Below are 16,877 nucleotides of genomic sequence, written 5' to 3'. Positions count from 1 at the left end.
TATTTTGTAAATCACTTGTTAACATTACTGAATTTTACTTTAAAAGCATGTATCAGGTCCTGGTGAGTTGTTTATAAGTGTAGACGAGCTCCCTTTAATTTCTTCTGCTAACTATGGTACAGAGACCCTCATGTCTCTGTAGGGATTGTTTAGTATTTTTGTACAATAATTTATTATTTTTTGGTAACACCCAGAAACCCCAGCTGAGGTTGAAGTCTAATTTTTCTAAAAAATGCGTGAAGTCAGAGATGGCTCCTGTCGTGAATTGATTACAGTCTAAAAAAGAGAAGTCTTAGATACCTGTATTTGTTCCCACGGCAGTGTTTGCGATCTCTTGAGCAAATGGACATCTTGGATATGGAGAAGGGGTATGTTTATATTTATTCAGGGTGACAGCTGTGTCGTGGGGTTAGGATTTTGGGGGTACCTCGTGACAGTTCTGCATTGCAATGTGAGCATGCATTTCTATACTGCTGCTGCAAAAGCACCACTGCCTCTTGGTAAATTTTTCTCCTGGAAGACCCTTTTGTCTCCTAGGAATGACTTTGAGCTCTTTGGCTACTTTTTAGTAACAGTGAGAAGGTGCTAACAGCCTGCCACTAACCCTGTGTTTGTAAACAGTACTCCCAGTTGGTTACTTGGTTGGTTGTAGCTCCCTTGAGTGGGTGCCTCCTGCTGTTACACAATTGCTCCCTTACATAAGGGCCGGTGAGTGGTGCCCTGTCTGTGCTCGTGCTGCAGCTGTCGGGATTTATTACTGCTCCCGGTGTGGGGATGTTGGCAATGCGTGACACAGGCTTCGGGACACGCGTTTGCCTGCGGCTGTCTGGGGGGAAGCCACCAGCAAGATAAGGACTGTGCTGTTGGAGCACCATCTTTGGAAAGCTGTGAGAGATTCAGGTAACATTGACCAAAATGCGGTGGCTGCCAGTGAGCGTTTCGCTTGTCTCTGTCTCTTACTCTAAATTATTTTGTATCATTTGCTTTAAACAGCGTAACTGAGCTGTTCTGCCCTGTTTAGTAGCTTGTAGCTCTTCTGAATGCCTATGTTAGACTCAGACAGGTTGCTGTGTAATTCAGTGTACCTCAGGATATTTTTAGAACAACATCAAAAATGTAGACGACCACAAAATACAAAGGCTTTGTCCTGTAGGTGATTTCACCTTTTATTTTGTCTTCTGATGGGAAGAAAATTTGTCTTTCTGGGTTTTTTTTATACTGCTGAGGTAGACAACAAGCTGATGAACGTGTGTAGGTAGCATTTTCTGCTTAATAACCCCATAGTTATGCTACTTGTTATTCTGAAGTTGCATACAAAGACTGAATCCCACTGAGTATCTTTTCTGTTGCCTATCTAATGATGTTGCTATTGCTAAGTTCATGTATAGACATAAATATAATGGCAATATTTTTGTTCTGTGTGCTGTGGTGACATGTAGAAAGCCCCCAAGTTATTTTCACCTTCAAACAAGGTAATGGCTGCTGGTATTGTAGTAGCAAAGTTAAACATTAAATCTGTGTGTCTTGTAGTGCGAAGTCAAGAGAGTAAGGTGCATCCTCTCAAACAGGAGAGGGCTGTTCCATACCGTCCTCTTTATCCTGAAGTTTTGAGAGAAAAACCTGCCTAAGACTTTGCCCTGTGAGGATGATTTGATATTCAGAATATATTTTTACTTTGATTGCCCTTTCTTTTTTTCTTTTTTTTTTTTTTTTTGGTCCCACTATAGAGAGATACTCTTTTAGTCATTGCCTTATTTAATTGCAACCCTGTTGGGTGTTTACACATCTGGAGATTATTAACTGTATGCTGCCTGTAACCATCCTGGCAAAAATCAGTCAAATTTCCACATTAGAGTGAACATCTAAAAATGATATCAAAGTAACAAAAATAATCCAAACACTGGTTTATTTCTTTTTGCTGTGAACTCTTTTTGCTGTTCTTTCTGATTGTAAAATATCAAGAACTGGAGACTGTTGGTAGTCTGTCTGCTTTTCTGCAGACAGCTAAAAATTGTATTCTCTGCCCCACCTTTCCTACTACTTTTTTCTCCATTATGTTCTTTGTCTGTTCATATAGGCACATATACTTTCTGTTCAGCATATTATTTGTGAATCCTGCTCCCTTACTCTCATGTTCAGCTTTTGCTTTTAGGTTTCCTTCCCTTCCAAGCCAATCAATTCAAACAAGATTAGATCCTATTGGTGCAATTTTCCTTCTCTTTCAGGAATTTGTTTCTACCTTTCCTTTAAATCCTTTATAAGCCTACCCAACCTGATTTTCATTGACTATAAGTTTAAAATTTCATAAAATACTTCTAAACATTTATCAAACTTTTGTTTGTTTGGTTGGTTTGGTTTTTAAAAAATCTGTTCTTTTTCCTCTGTGACAGTGTAACAGTTGAACTAGTTTGCTGCTTCTTGTACTTTTATGCCTTGAATATTGATACTTACGTGTCTTCATGTCTTTATTATCAATAGAAGTAAATTGTGGCATAATACAAGGAATTTTTTTACATGAAGCTTATGTGTGAAAGAAGATATAAAGCAATTTTATTCAGACTGGCTTGTGTTTCTCTGTCCCAGGGTTTGTGGCATAGTATGGATTTGACATCATCACAGAATAATCAGCTACAAAATCAATGGGTCAGAGAATTGGAAAGACAAGAAGGTAAAATGTTTCTTTTTCATTATGTTTCCTTGTTACACTTAAGAATATTGTGAAGTATAAAGAACAAAGTGTCTTGCTGACAATGAGCTTGTGATTCATTTTTTTTCTGAAGAACTGTGTTTATGGCATTTGTACAGAAAATGCAACACAAAGCACAGTTGTATTGTGCTATCAATGCACGTGGTATATTAAGTGTGTTATACCTGCACGCTCTTGTCCTGGCAGTTTCCTGCTGGTGCCTGGCATCTGTCCTCAAGTTTCTTGCCTGTGTCTAGTTCCAGAGAATGAGGCTGTGACTGTGCTCAAGCAGTTCAGAGAGGTTTGTTTACAGGCTGTCAGTTAGGAGAACTGGTTATTACAAGCTTGGTTTCTGTCTAGACAGCCTCAGACCCTACCTTCAAATACCTCTAGGGGCTGTTGGCAGTGTTTCCTCTTAAGTACTTTCATGGCTGCACATCTTTGAAGATTCTAAAGCTTCATAAGTAGTCCCCTCTTTAGCGGTCACCAGGAGTAGGCAAGGTATTAGGACAACTGCATATGTTTTGGGGTGGGATCTAGTTATGTTCTGCAGCTGAAGGCAAAAGCAGGAGATTTAAAAATGAATTTTATTTTTCATAATATTCTTGTTTCAAATCTCAGCTGAGCTGTGGTCTGTGTAGAGCCAGGTAGTTCTCTTCCATGTCTATAAACATTATTCTAAGATGATAAGGAGACATGAATGGAAAATTGGATGTTTTTACAGTTTTATCTGAAACCAGACTTTGGCATCTTAAATTCCATGCCAGGTCCTGGAGGTGGAAGGGTGCTGAACCTGATGCATGGAGATTTGCCTGCTCAATTACTTTGAGCCTATGCCTTCCTTGTTCTCATCCTTTTCCTCTACTGCTTTCCCCATTCCTATTTCATTATTTCACCTCCCCAGTCTCAATATCTATTTCTCAGGGTTCTTATTCCAGTTCAGTTTGTTTGCAACTTTCAGTCATAGGATCATAGACTCACAAGATGGTTTGGGTTGGAAAGGACCTTAAAGACCATCTAGTTCTAACCCCCCTGCCATGGGCAGGAGCACCTTCCACTAAAACAGGTTGCTCAAAGCCCCATCCAACCTGGCCTTGAATACTTCCAGGGATGGAGCATCCACAACTTCTCCAAGCAATCCGTTCCAGTGTTGCACCACCCTCATGGTCTGAGAGCTTTATATTTGGTGCCTTCCCCTTTGCTTATTAACTTACTTGTCATACATTCTCCAGTTTAAAACTCCTTATTTTTGTTCATGATTCCCATTACTACTGGTTCTCAGCTTACAGGTTGGTCCTCACCCACTCTGATCATTCCTTTTGGGACTTTAAACAATCAGCTCTGCACACCTGCATTGTTAGGTGTCTCTTTTCTTTCCTCTCATAATTTCTCGTATTAACTTTAACTCTCCTTGGTTAAATGTTTCTGAGACCAGATGCTACCACTCCTGTCCTAATTTCTTGGGATACTAAATTGCTTTACCCCAGTTGCATTATGTAAATTCACCCCAGAATAATTTTATCTCTGAGACAAAAGGAGAAGAACAAGTTTGCAAGGTGTACTTGTCCTTGACAGTCCATCGTCTCACTTCACTTGGCCACGGCTCAGTTTTTAATCCATAAATATCTGAGAAAATGCTGACCTAGTAACCTTCACGTAACTCCTGACATTTTAGAAGGGACACACTCCTTCTACTTTCCCTGCCTGGCAGATGTCCTAATTGATGGCAGTTCCTGCCATCATTTCAAGCATCTTGGTGGAGTCCAGAAAGGTGCCTTACACAGGACATACTTGGAATGGAGCCAAGTGAAAAGCATCCTAACCCTGTAACTTACAATTTAAGTTAATTCAGCTGGGGAGAGGGAGTGACGCAGAATCTCATTCATATTTCCTGAGTTACTTCTAAAGATTCTTCTTATCTCTCTCATTCTCTTCCCCACTGATGCTTTTTCACTGACTTCAAAGACTGTTGTAAAATGTGAAAAACATTCTGTGACCTGACTGTGGACCCCAAGCCTGTGTCTTCACAACTGAGTGCCCAATTTGTAGTTGGACTTTTCCTTGCTTGTTTATCCTTCTAGCATGATTCTTGCAATCCTGGTTTCCTGATGGCCCACCGTACTAGTTTAACACTCCTCTGTTCTCTTTCTCTCCCCTCAGTAAGTAGACACACTTTTGCTTAAGACATTGCTAAACTCAGGTGAAAACTTCTTGTGTATCGATAGAGCAGAATTTGGAGTCAACACTCAATTAATCAAAGCATACATTAACTTTCTAGAGAAGTCTGTAACTTATTCTTCTGTCTCAGCCATGTGCCCATCTTCTCCATTTTCACTTCTTTAGCCTTTTCAGTAGCTGCATTTTGACAATAAATTATATATCTCAACTGCCACATGAGAAGAGTGGTATGATTACATGGGTTGGTGTTGTTAGGTTACTTTCAGGTCCTTTATGCAGAGGAATATTTTAGAAATCCAGAATTATTGGTAGGTGAAAACTGACATCATTTTCTTGAGTTTATTCCTATCTATCAGGAAATTAGCTGCCTTTTATAATGTATGTTGGATCACCTAATTTAAGGACACAGTCTGCTTTGTAGTCAAAGGGAAATAATTTAGTTATTTTTAGAGATTAAATAGCTCCTGAGCCTAGACTTGGAGATATTTTCAATGACAGACAAACATGATGAAGTAACAAGGGAAGAACTTGGCAAACTTGAATTCATTATGTGTTCATGAGATAAAATGATTACAGTACTTCTATTTTCAGCCATTTAATGGTTTTTAGATGACCTGTGACTTGGATAGGGCTGGGATAGCAGTGGTGTAAACTTGAAATTGAAAACGTGCCTCTCAAGCCTGGGTAAATACATAGACTGGATACTGTGAGCAAATGCTTCTCCTGTTCCTGTGTCCTTGTGCTCTGGGCTAAGTGCATCTTGTCTCTTGGCTGACAAGAGGCTGCCTGTGGGTGGCAGTTTTGTATTTCTGCATTTCAAAGTATAAAGTTTCAAGAATTTTAGTACCCTGACATGGTATCTCAGACTAATCAATATAATACACCCCTTCATTGCCATCACTTCAGCAGGTTGAGCTTGTAACGAATGTACTGGAATGCCTACACTTACATGGTGATCCTTTTTGTAGGTAGGGATGAAGTAAGGAAAAATTAACTGTGCAGTTTAGACATATTGGAATGGTACTTTGCTTTGTATTCTTAGAAAGGTGTAGGTTACATCTGACTTCTGTGAAGTCAAGGGCATGATTAACTTCCCCTCCTAACCCCGTCCTTTAAGGGCCCTTAGGCTGAAATGGAATAAAATTGAAATAAGTGGAATGAAATAAAGATAATAAAGTGATACTGCTTGAAATTTAGGGACTACTTTGTGCTTCAGGATTGTGTATTTTTCCATGGAGCCGTCTGTAATGCTTTCAGGACTAGGGCTCTGATCCTGACATGTCAGTAGCTCAGTAAAAATTCTGTGACTCCAGAGTCCCTTATTATTGTGACCTTTATGTAGTTTTAGGATAAACTTGGTCTGAGCCATTGGAAATATCCATATGGGATACCTTTGGATGATTTCTATCAGTGGAGTAGTGTAACTCTTCTCCAGTCATCTCTTACAGAACTAGTTGCCAATTTGTTCCCTTACTGATCATTTTGCAGGTATCCTCTTGACTTTGGGATATATAGATAGCTATTATATATATTTGTAATATAAGCAATATGTATTATATATATTATGTCCACATAATATAAATAAAATACATCTTAAGTATTTAATTTGGATGACTCCACTCACATGTGTCCAGAGTGGGGGGTGATCTGAAGTGTCCTGGATATTATATGAATTCTTGGAATCTCTTGGAAACTCTCTTGGATTACTCAATCAGTAATATCAGAAGAGGTAGTCCTCCTGTGAGGAGGCAATTGCTGAGAAGTCATAGAGGAACCATCTTCATGGCTGTTTATGCATGGTATTGAAATATTTGTAAGGACAAGTCTAAATGGTACATTTAAAATCTATACTCTACAAGTGAGAGTATGCTGCTTCTGAAGAAGGGAGAATATGTTGCTGTAGGGCTGGACTTCGTCAGGTCAAATTCATACTGAAGTCTTGGATTTCATTCCTTTTGCCAGTTGGAGAAAATCCATCAAAGCAGGAGAGAAGCAGAAGATGACTGGATCTTATTTCCTTATGACATTGGTCTGTGACGCCATTTGACCTCAAGAGATTAAGTAGAGTCAGGCCAACATTAGAAAGAGACTAATATGGCTTTTTTCTTCCCTGTAGGCTGTTCCAGTGAATCAATGGGTGGAACTATTGTTTCTGAATTAATGTTTCTTCTAATCCACTATCAAATTACTTGGAGTATGTTTTGTTACTCTCTGTGTTATTTGTGAATGAGTCTGAAAATGGAGATGTTGACTGCTAGTGTTATCACAGCTTTCATGTGGAAAGGCCCTTTTACTTTTTTAGCTACGTTTTAATTCAGGTATCTAGAGAGTGGTAACATTTTTCAAAATATAATTTTGATTTAACCCTCTTGTCTTTGCTGCTTTTTATGCATTTTAAATGCTGTTTTACAATGCCTGTCTCTGCTGCTTTTTCATTCAGTGGAGAATACAATATTGTAGGTGGTATCACTAGTGATGCAGTGAGAGATTTAACATATGCTTTTAATTGATGGAAGATACCCAACTAAATTTTAAATTTACCATTTCTGATGCAGCTGTATACTTCCAGGCAGGATTTTATGTGACAAGTGATGTAAATAGCTGATCATGTAGCTCGTTTCTAAACATGTACTATTTCTACTCATTCTAAGCAAAAAGTGTGCAGATAAAGATTGCCCTCAGTGTTATAGAAAAAGATGCTGCAGTTTACAGCTTGTTCCATTCTGACCTATTCTGGTCTATTTCCTGTCATTTTACTTCTACCCTTCCCTTCCTTACTTGGAGAACTTCTCCAGCTTTCTCTCAGCAGAACTCACATAATTTTCTTTCTTTAGGTTTTGTTCTAACATATAACATTTTAACATTTGTTTACCATGACTTGTGAATGTGTCAGCAAAATCCTCTGGTTCCCTACACAAGATTTTGCAGTTCGACACACGTTCCTCTAACTAATCTGCCACTGACTTCACAACTCCAGTCTTCCACATGGTTAATGTGTCTCTTTGGAAAACTTTGTTTGCATTTCAGTTTCTTTGCCTTTGAGAATGATGTTTGCACTCATTTGATGTGGTTGATACAGTGCAAGATGTGTCAGCAGTACATGAGCTTTTTCCCTCAGCCGTGCTATTAATGTAAAATCAAGGGAGCTCATGGAACATGCTCCAAAGATGTTAGACTTCTATAATAAACAAACCTTATCTAAAATATTCCAAAGAACACTGTAAATAATTAACTTATTAGACAAAAAGTCTTAAAAAACTTAAAGATATTGTTGAAGAATTTGGGGCGTCTATAGAGGGTAACTTTGTGTACACAAGTTCAGCACAAAGGAGTTCTATCTGTTTCACTAAGAAAAATGATCTCAATTTCTATATGTTACCTTGACAGGATCAAACTGCCTCATCTTACTGTAAATAAGGTTCCAGAAACTCCAGCGATTTCTGTGTTTGCTCATGCAAAAAGATGAATAGGCTGAAGAAAACAATTCTGTGTGTGTACCATTTCCACGCTTCTCCACATCACAGAAGGGGAGTGAGGGCAAAGCTATCTTGTCAAACACAACCTGTATGTTTGTTTTCTTCTGGCAGAAGAAGGGAGGAGCCACTCCTGTCAGACTTTTAAGTTCTGATAGTTCAGTATCTGTGCTCCAGTAGTATTGCTGGAAATGCCCATTGTGCACGTCCATTCTTACAAGAATTGAGAGCCAGGTCAGTCAAGCCTCCTCTTCTCTTATCCAACCCTATTCTACTCATGAGTCATCTCTTTTTGTCTTAAAATGTCATTAGAATCCATTCATTGACTCATAATTTCAGAACATTTTTTCTGAACAAGAGAATATGGACTAACACTGAGGTAAACACTTCCAGGAGAATAACCCCCTTTCAGCTTTTTACATCTGTTATCAAGGAACTAGTTTGATCAAAGTACCAGTAGAATTTTCTTGATGTTTTCAGATATTGAAAGAGTTCATCTCACTTGGATTTTACTTACAACAGTTTTTGTGCCACTTAAAAGATTTCCCACTAGTTCTTTATTTTTCTATTCTCACTGCTTTGAGGGCAGTTACAGTAAAATTAACTTCTTTCCTTTTGTACACTCCCACAAGTTGTTCTGAAAGATAAAAAGCAGCAAACAGAGGAGTGCTTTTTGCTGTGCAAAGGGAAACTTGTATGAAATAAGTGAATCTGACTAAAAGTCTGCACTCCTTATTTTGTCAGCACTCTGTCAGGATCATTAGCATCCTGGTTTTTATAAACTTTCTCCTTCAGGCCTTGTCTAACATATGATAACTCTGATGAAAAAGATATTTTTTTTTGATTCCTCACAATACTAGTGTCTTCTTAAAGGGAAAAAAAAAATTAAAAAAATATGTAAGTTTCTCCAGATAAGCCACCTGGAAGACTACCAAAAGGATAAAATGGGCAAAAAATTCAAGTGGTGTTATTGATCAGCAGATTCAGGATTCTTCTTTCAGGGGTACAGACAGTTCAGCTCAAGGAAGAGTGCAGTGGCCTACAAACTCTGTTAGTGTAGGTGCTATGCAAAGCTGAAGTAGAAAGTTTTCTGATCCTGTAGGGAAGAGGTGGGAAATATTTATTGAGTGCTAGAGGGGCAGCTGTAATACTGCAAAGGTTTTATAGATCTTCTGGCAGGAGCTTTATAAGTTAAGGCTTAATAAGTTACCAGGTTCTCAACAAAATTGGATCCAAAACAGATGTCAAGGGAGGAAGAATCAAGAAAAATGGTTGTAATTGAAAGGTAATAGAAAGAATAGCTTTTACTTCCACAGCCAGTAATGATCACAGAACAAGATCAGACTGCTCTAAGCAATTGGAGAAGATTAAAAGCAGGCTATATCTGGTATGCTTGGAAAGAAGGATGATCTATTAAATACACTTATGATATGTGTAATAAGACAGCTTTTTATTATTTCTTTCATAAAAGAAAGATTAATTTTGCCCAGAAGCAGTATTTCCCTGGCACTTAACTCATGTTTGTCAAGAGCTCCCTGATTACAGGCACAGTGATGCATGTGTTTTCTCCCAACTTAACATTAGAAGCTTGAAGAGGCTGACAAATACTGCTTGTTTCCTAGCATCTTAAAATACCATTGTTTCATTGTTGAGCATTTTATTTTAGTTACCTTTATAAAATTTATGAAAACTGTATTTCTTCCTGTAGTATATGCAAGGCATTATTTTTAATTTTGCTGTATCCCATGATTAGGCCCCCCTCCCCCAATAAATTCTACAAGTATTGTGGTTGGTTAGTCAGTTTTTGTTGGGTTTTTGTGTCTTAGTGTCAACATACCAAGATTGAATATTTTTGGTTTTTCTTTCTTGTTCGCTTCTATTCTCTAGTTTCCTCTGATGCTGAAAGTTGAGTTACAAACTTAAAGCACTGGCTAATGAGCCTGAGCAGCTTCCTGATGTCTTTATGTTTGGTATCATCTTTTTCTTTGTTCACCCCTGCTTTTGTTCCTTGGGCCTTGTATCACAAGGAAGGGAGAGATAACTTTGTCTGTAAGTTATCACAATAAAAATGCTGAGGCATGTGGCAAAATAAATGACAACACTTGGGGTGTTATGTCCTGTGACTGCAATGATTCGAGGGGGAAGAGAATGTGAAGAGTCTTCAATAGACCAATGTGTTTTCTGTTGATGAAAGCAAAAATGGTTTCATTTTTAACAGCCATCAGGCCTGCAATTTCCATGAAGATCCCAAATTAATATCTTTGATTTTAATGGGAGCTTCAGGCTTGATACAGAAGCTCTGCTTTGGATGAGGTGGTAACACAGTTATCTAAATCTCTAGAATGCTTTCTAGAAGGTGTAGCTTGTAAACATGTTTTGCTTTTGCTGGTTTTCCAACAGATCACAGTTGACAATGAAAGAAAAGTTCCTGTGAAAACTTGGAATGAATCTAGACTTTGCTAAGAAAATGCTCTAGATAATTTCACTTACATATTTTTTTCCTAACATTGTGGTGCAGTTTTGTGTGATGATGGCAAAATTGAAACTAGCTTAGTATTCAGCTAAAAAGGAACGAATCCTCTCCTGTTAGAAGAGTTACCCAGGACTGTGTTAGCTATCATAAATATTCTTTGCTTAGCAACAGGGATGGCATTCAGGATATCAAGCCAACTGGAAAGAATCCCTCTGACAGGGCTCTGTTGGGGTGGGTGGATAAGCTTTCCTGACAACACTAGTGCTTTCACTCCTGTCTATCATAATTTGTGTTGCTAGGATCTGTTTCTCAAGTTTTGTGACAGACTTATAAATGATACTCTGGCTCCTTTTGTTTACTGTCAAAAAGAACCATAATATGGGGAAAGTGACCAGTAAAAGGATATGGGGAATAATGAAAAATCCAGGTGCATATGACCATGAGTGTCTATACTAAGGCAGCAGCTCTTGAAGGGAAAAAGAGGTTTAAAAATTTCCTTTGGGTTGCTGAAATGGAAAGCAATGTATGCTGACATTCCCCTTCTTTACTTTTTATGAACTTGGCTGCTTCAGCAAAACAGGAAAGAAATTATTTAGTTACACGCTGAAAATTTCAATTAGAATTCGGGAGAATTGCTGTGTACCATGCTAACCAGTAATGGTGAAATGTATTTTTATTCACAGATGTAATTTATATTCTTGCTTCCAAATCAGCTTTTCAATATGAATTGGTAGTTTCATAATCAGTTCACTCAGCCTGTTTGACCTTTTATACTTTTGCTTCCAGGGGAAAAAGAAGATGAACAGATAGTTGCAGAAATCATGGGGAGGCGTTTTTTTCCTGATCTTATAACTCATAAGACCTGGGAAGGCTTTCACTTTGCCGGCCATGAGATAAGAATTACAGAAGCCACTGATTGTTACGGGGCAGTCGTCTGGCCATCGGTACAATATTTTTGTAGTGTCATTATTTTTTATATTTGGAGCCTTCTAGCACTTTTTAATTTCTTTTGTATGATAAACATATTTTGTTATATGTTGTAAACCCAAGGAAATAATTCTGTGCTTCTCTGTCTCTGTTCTGCAAATTCCAAACCTGAATTTAACCTGGTTTTGTGTGGATTCATGTTTCACAAATCTTACATGGTGTTTCTTGTTCGTGCCCCAATCACACAAGGTGTATGATCTCCTCGCTTGCCAGTAGCTTTTAATCCTATTAGCCAATTACAAGCATACTTTGAAAGAAATATGGCAGTTTTATGATGACTGCACTTCTGTACATTTTATAAATACAGATGGCTGTGTAGCAGGCAGATCCAGGTTGAGGAAACAACTGTGATACGAGCTCACGAGGTGTTAGCACTCATAGAAGCTACTCAACCTACTCATGTAAGAAAAAAATTACCTTGTTAATACATAGACATGGGAAAACGTTCAGCTGGAGCTTTCAGTTTCTTAGCCAGAAATCTAGTTGGAGACAACCACTGTCCTTGGCTCTTGATGTAAGAACCATCAACACATTCACCGCACAAGGAGCCTTCTTCAAGTTTTGAATCTGTACAATGCAGAAAACTTACTGTTTTGAAATGATTAAGACTGAAAGAAATTTCCAGGGAGGTGCCATGAACATGTTGAAATTTATGTCCCTATAGGAGAGACCCAGGATGCTCCATTTCTTTCCCAACTGCATCATCCTCCTAGGATCATACTATTTTTAAGAAGTATGACCACAGTTCAGCTGAGAATAGTTGTCCTACTCTTCTGTCTTGAAGTCCAAATGATATTCCTGGTTTTAGGAGACCTGGACCAGTCATCTGTACTACATGTGTTAGTGACCTCAGTGCATGTCTTCATGGAAAGTCTGGCTGACTACCAATTATTCTCACAAAATCATGGACTTCACTGAAAAACATTTTTTTCATCTGGAAGGGCTTAGCTGGTTTTGTTGTAGAAGGAAGACACCCCTTTGATCTCTTAATGTCCTCCCTTCCATTTCCATCTAGATGTACTTGAAATCTTCTGAAAATGTCAGCCAAATTTGTCAAGAGTGCATAAACTTTAAGGAAGGTAAAGTTTCTGCATGTTTCATGGAAAGGAAGACAGATTTCAAAGTTTCCCTGATTTAACCCTCAGAAACTTTGATTATGCCAGCCATTTTCTACAACAGAATACGCCAAAACCCTGAGGGAAGGAATTATAGGAATTAATGGAACTAGGAGGAAATCCTAATGTAATGTCAAATATAATGTCAATATAATGCCAAACATCAGACCCAATCTTTAGGAACCTGACTTTAATTATTCCTGGTTCTCACAGACTGATTTCTATATCAAAGTGCTGTTGATTAAGTGATATATGTAAGTTTGCATTACCTTCTCTTCTGTGCTCTGAATTAAGAGGTAGGAAACAAAAGTTTTGTTTGAATTTGTAGCATGTTAACATTGGGTCAGCAGTCCTTCTGTTCCTTTCCTTTTCATTCTTAATTAGTTAAAAGCAAAACTAATTTTTCTTTGCCAGAGCAAGCCATTAATAATTGCCTTTCCAAATGGCCATCTGCATTGTGAGAGGATGTGACAACCTTCTATTTTTCAGTGGAGACTATATAATTATCAAAGTCTGGGAAAAACATGGAAGAAAATCTGGAAACCATCTTTATCAGAGAAATAAAATTAGCAATTTCTATTTCAATAGTGAGCTAAAACTCACCGGTCAGTGTGAGACAGAGCAGAAAGGCTGAAGAAGATTTTAATCACAGTTTGTATACACATGTGTAAGGAGTCTGTTGTAGATGCTCTTTGTGGCTGTATTTACTATGAAAATCTGGTAAGCATAACAAGGTAAGCAAATAGAAACTGCAAGCAAACTGAACCAGAAGAAAAGGGGGTAAATCTATTTGTCCCTTTTGAACCCTAAAAATAATTAATTATTGTCAGAAATAACTGACTATTGGAAGAACTTAACAAGGGTTGTTGTGGATTTTCTCTCACAAGCAGTCCTTATATCGAGATGTGTTTGTGAAGGACACCTTTTATCTCAACCAGAAGTAAGTCCAGTTATAAGGAGGAACTGGTGATTCACAGCTCATGTTATATGTTGTGACATATTATCTAATTGCAGTTGTTCCTTCTGGGTGTAATGATTCACAGACCTATATGGAGACCTGTTGTAGCATTTATTTTGTGACCTATAGAGCCCAAAGATCATAATGAGCTGTGATCCTTTAGGGATAGTGCTTGAATGAATATTGCTCATTTGAACAGACAACAATTTTTTGCATGCTTTTAAATGACAACTCATATTTAATAAAGGGATTTATTTCATTAATTTGTTCAGTATGTTCATGGATTTCCTCCCCTACAGGCTCTCGTTCTGTGTTATTTTTTGGAAACTAATTCTAAACAATGCAATTTGGTTGACAAAAATGTGATTGAAATTGGAGCCGGAACTGGCTTGGTCTCCATAGTAGCCAGTTTGCTGGGTGAGTATGTGATACTTCTCTTATGCTCTTGGAAACATCTCTCAGATGAATAGTGGAGGACAGAGGACGTGGCTTGGTTCTTCTAAGAGACTGTTGTTTGAAAGCTTCCAAGAGCAAGAAACAGTAAATTCTAAAAGGCTTGTTTGGAAACATGCTTTGTTGGGTTTTTTCTGGGAGTGTATTGATGCAGTAAAGGAGGTCCCAGTGGATAGGTTGTCATTTACTGTGTTAACTGGGGATCAAAATAAGAAATTAGTGGCTTCACAGGATGTCAGTGGCAAATAGACTGACCCAGATGTGGGTATGACCAGTGCATCCTCTTCCTTTGATCAAATAGCTCTTGGATGCCAGGTCACTTTCTATCCACTTGTATTTCAGTATTTTCCTTCAGCAACTTGGTTTTTCTGCTGCAGACACTGTTGTATTTACTCTCATGGCACCCTATTCGTCTTCAAGAGTAATCCAGGTCAGTGGGTTCTGCATTTTAACAGAACTTTAGCTTTCTGTAGTCTGAGAAAGCTTCTTCTTGCATGAGAAGGAAAGAACCTGAGGCAATGCTTACATCTCATGCTGACTTCTTGGATTCGGTAATTGGTATTCTTCAGTCTCTAGTCAGCCACTGTACTTTTAACCAATGTGATATCAAGATGCTGTAAGGATCTCATTCTCCCCACCAGCTGCATTTAGGTGGCAAGCTGTAGAGTAGAACTACTAGGAAGCAATACTTATTTTAAGCACAATGTCTAAGAGTTATTAGGAGCATATACATTTCTTTAGTGTCCTCAGTGAGAGTTACCTGACAAAACCAGTTCCTTGTGCAGTGGCTTTTGTGAATGGGCTTTTACTAAAGTCTTGATGTATATTCAAATATTATGTTTGTTTTCTCTGTGTCCCAGGTGCCTTTGTGACTGCTACAGATTTGCCAGAACTACTGGGAAACCTTCAGCACAACGTTCTCCAAAATACAAAGCAGAAATGCAAGCACCAGCCTTGTGTTAAAGAATTGTCTTGGGGAATTGATCTGGAAAAGAACTTTCCTAGGTCTTCCTGTCACTTTGACTACATTATGGCTGCTGATGTAGTTTACTGCCATCCATTCCTGGATGAACTCCTCCTAACTTTTGATCACTTGTGCAAGAATGATACTGTTATTCTGTGGGCCATGAAATTTAGGTTGGAGAAAGAGAACCAATTTGTGGACAGATTTCAGATGCTATTTGACTTAGAGGTGATTTCTAATTTTCCCAGTTTGAACATAGCCTTGTATAAAGCAATGAGGAAAGGCAGGATGAAAGCCAGACCTTCCAATTGATGGTCTGAAAGAGAGATACAGGGAGGTGACAGTTTCAGCTGTCCTGCTTGTTCTCTGTTCAATAATTTCCATTTCAGTAGCTGCTGACGCCTACATGAATGGCATTTCTAGAGATAGGTAAAACAAATCATCAGATTCCTAGTGCATTCCTATAATTTCCTAAATTCAATTTGCCAACAGTGTTATACACAGAAGAGATATATCTGTGACATTTTCTTGACTTTTATGTGCTAAGCTGACAGCTCTAATAACTTTCACAAGTCCTACCATTATTGTTATGGCTCATATAATGAATATTTCCAAAAGTTTTCAATTGCAGCTTTGAGCAGTCTCTTACAAGTTCAAACAATTATTTAAAACTTAAGACTATAAATCTTTGTATTTAAAAAGTTTTGGTGTTAAATCTGATATTTCCCCATTCTCGCTATCATATTAATCCTTCCTTTGAATACCCTTAATAGGACATTGAATTAGCTGAAAAAACTCACCACCTGGGAAACACACTGTTATAATAAAGGGATAGAATAGATTAGTTGCTCTTAATTTAATGATTATGCTTCCATTTTTTACTTAAATTCAAGGATTCTGCAACAGACAGCTACACACATGGGACAAGCGGGAGTTAAATGTTTTGTTGCTTGAACAAAGGCCTTGTATTAGAAGCATGCAGTGTATCACCAGCTGCCCTTTGCAAAGACTTTAAATTCTTGGTCTGGAGGTCTGCTCCTCCAAAAATAGACGGTTATCTGAACCTGAGGGAATAACAATGGAAAAAGGACAGTGGCCATCCAGAGAGGAGCTTTGCACTGCTGGCTGCTGGTGGCTGGAGGCAGAAAACTAAACCAGCCTGTCATGGTTTAGTTTAGCTGAGGCATGGATAGGCTTAGATTTTTTTTTTTTTTTTTTTTTTTTTTTTTTTTTTAGTGTGAGCAAACAAAATTCTTTCCTCCTGGCCACTCAGTACTGCGTGCTCCTGTTTTCAGTGCTCTATCCAAGAGTTTTCTTTTGGGAACATTAATAAAATTATTTTTTCCACACGTTGTATTTTCTGATTCTGTTTGTAGTTGATTTTGAGGCCTTCAAGTATCTTTCAAGCTAGAGAAGAGAGCTTTACCACCTCTACTGTAGCAGGCAACTGCCCTAGTAATATGGAGGCTCTGGGGACTGACAGTATTTATCTTTTTAGCTCCTGTTTGTATATTCTCTCAAGGAGTTTTTTATTTTTTATTGTTGATTTCCTGAACATACTATTGCTTTTATCTCTGGTTGTGGCAGATG

The 16,877-nt window shown here is 38.1% G+C and overlaps 1 protein-coding gene across 1 annotated transcript; it reads left to right on the top strand.

Moving 5' to 3' along the window:
• The first annotated feature begins 604 nt into the window (after positions 1 to 604).
• LOC138106613 (protein-lysine methyltransferase METTL21E-like) lies at positions 605 to 16,627 on the top strand. The gene is made up of 5 exons (XM_069007506.1): positions 605 to 900; positions 2,584 to 2,668; positions 11,597 to 11,754; positions 14,170 to 14,287; positions 15,184 to 16,627. The coding sequence occupies exons 2-5, from the start codon at positions 2,599 to 2,601 to the stop codon at positions 15,597 to 15,599; spliced, it is 762 nt and encodes a 253-aa protein (XP_068863607.1). The 5' UTR covers positions 605 to 900; positions 2,584 to 2,598; the 3' UTR covers positions 15,600 to 16,627.
• The last annotated feature ends 250 nt before the right edge of the window (positions 16,628 to 16,877 follow it).

This window comes from Aphelocoma coerulescens, chromosome 1, assembly GCF_041296385.1.
Source record: "Aphelocoma coerulescens isolate FSJ_1873_10779 chromosome 1, UR_Acoe_1.0, whole genome shotgun sequence".
In the NCBI taxonomy this organism is placed as follows: domain Eukaryota; kingdom Metazoa; phylum Chordata; class Aves; order Passeriformes; family Corvidae; genus Aphelocoma; species Aphelocoma coerulescens.
This window is presented reverse-complemented; position numbering and strand designations above follow the sequence as displayed.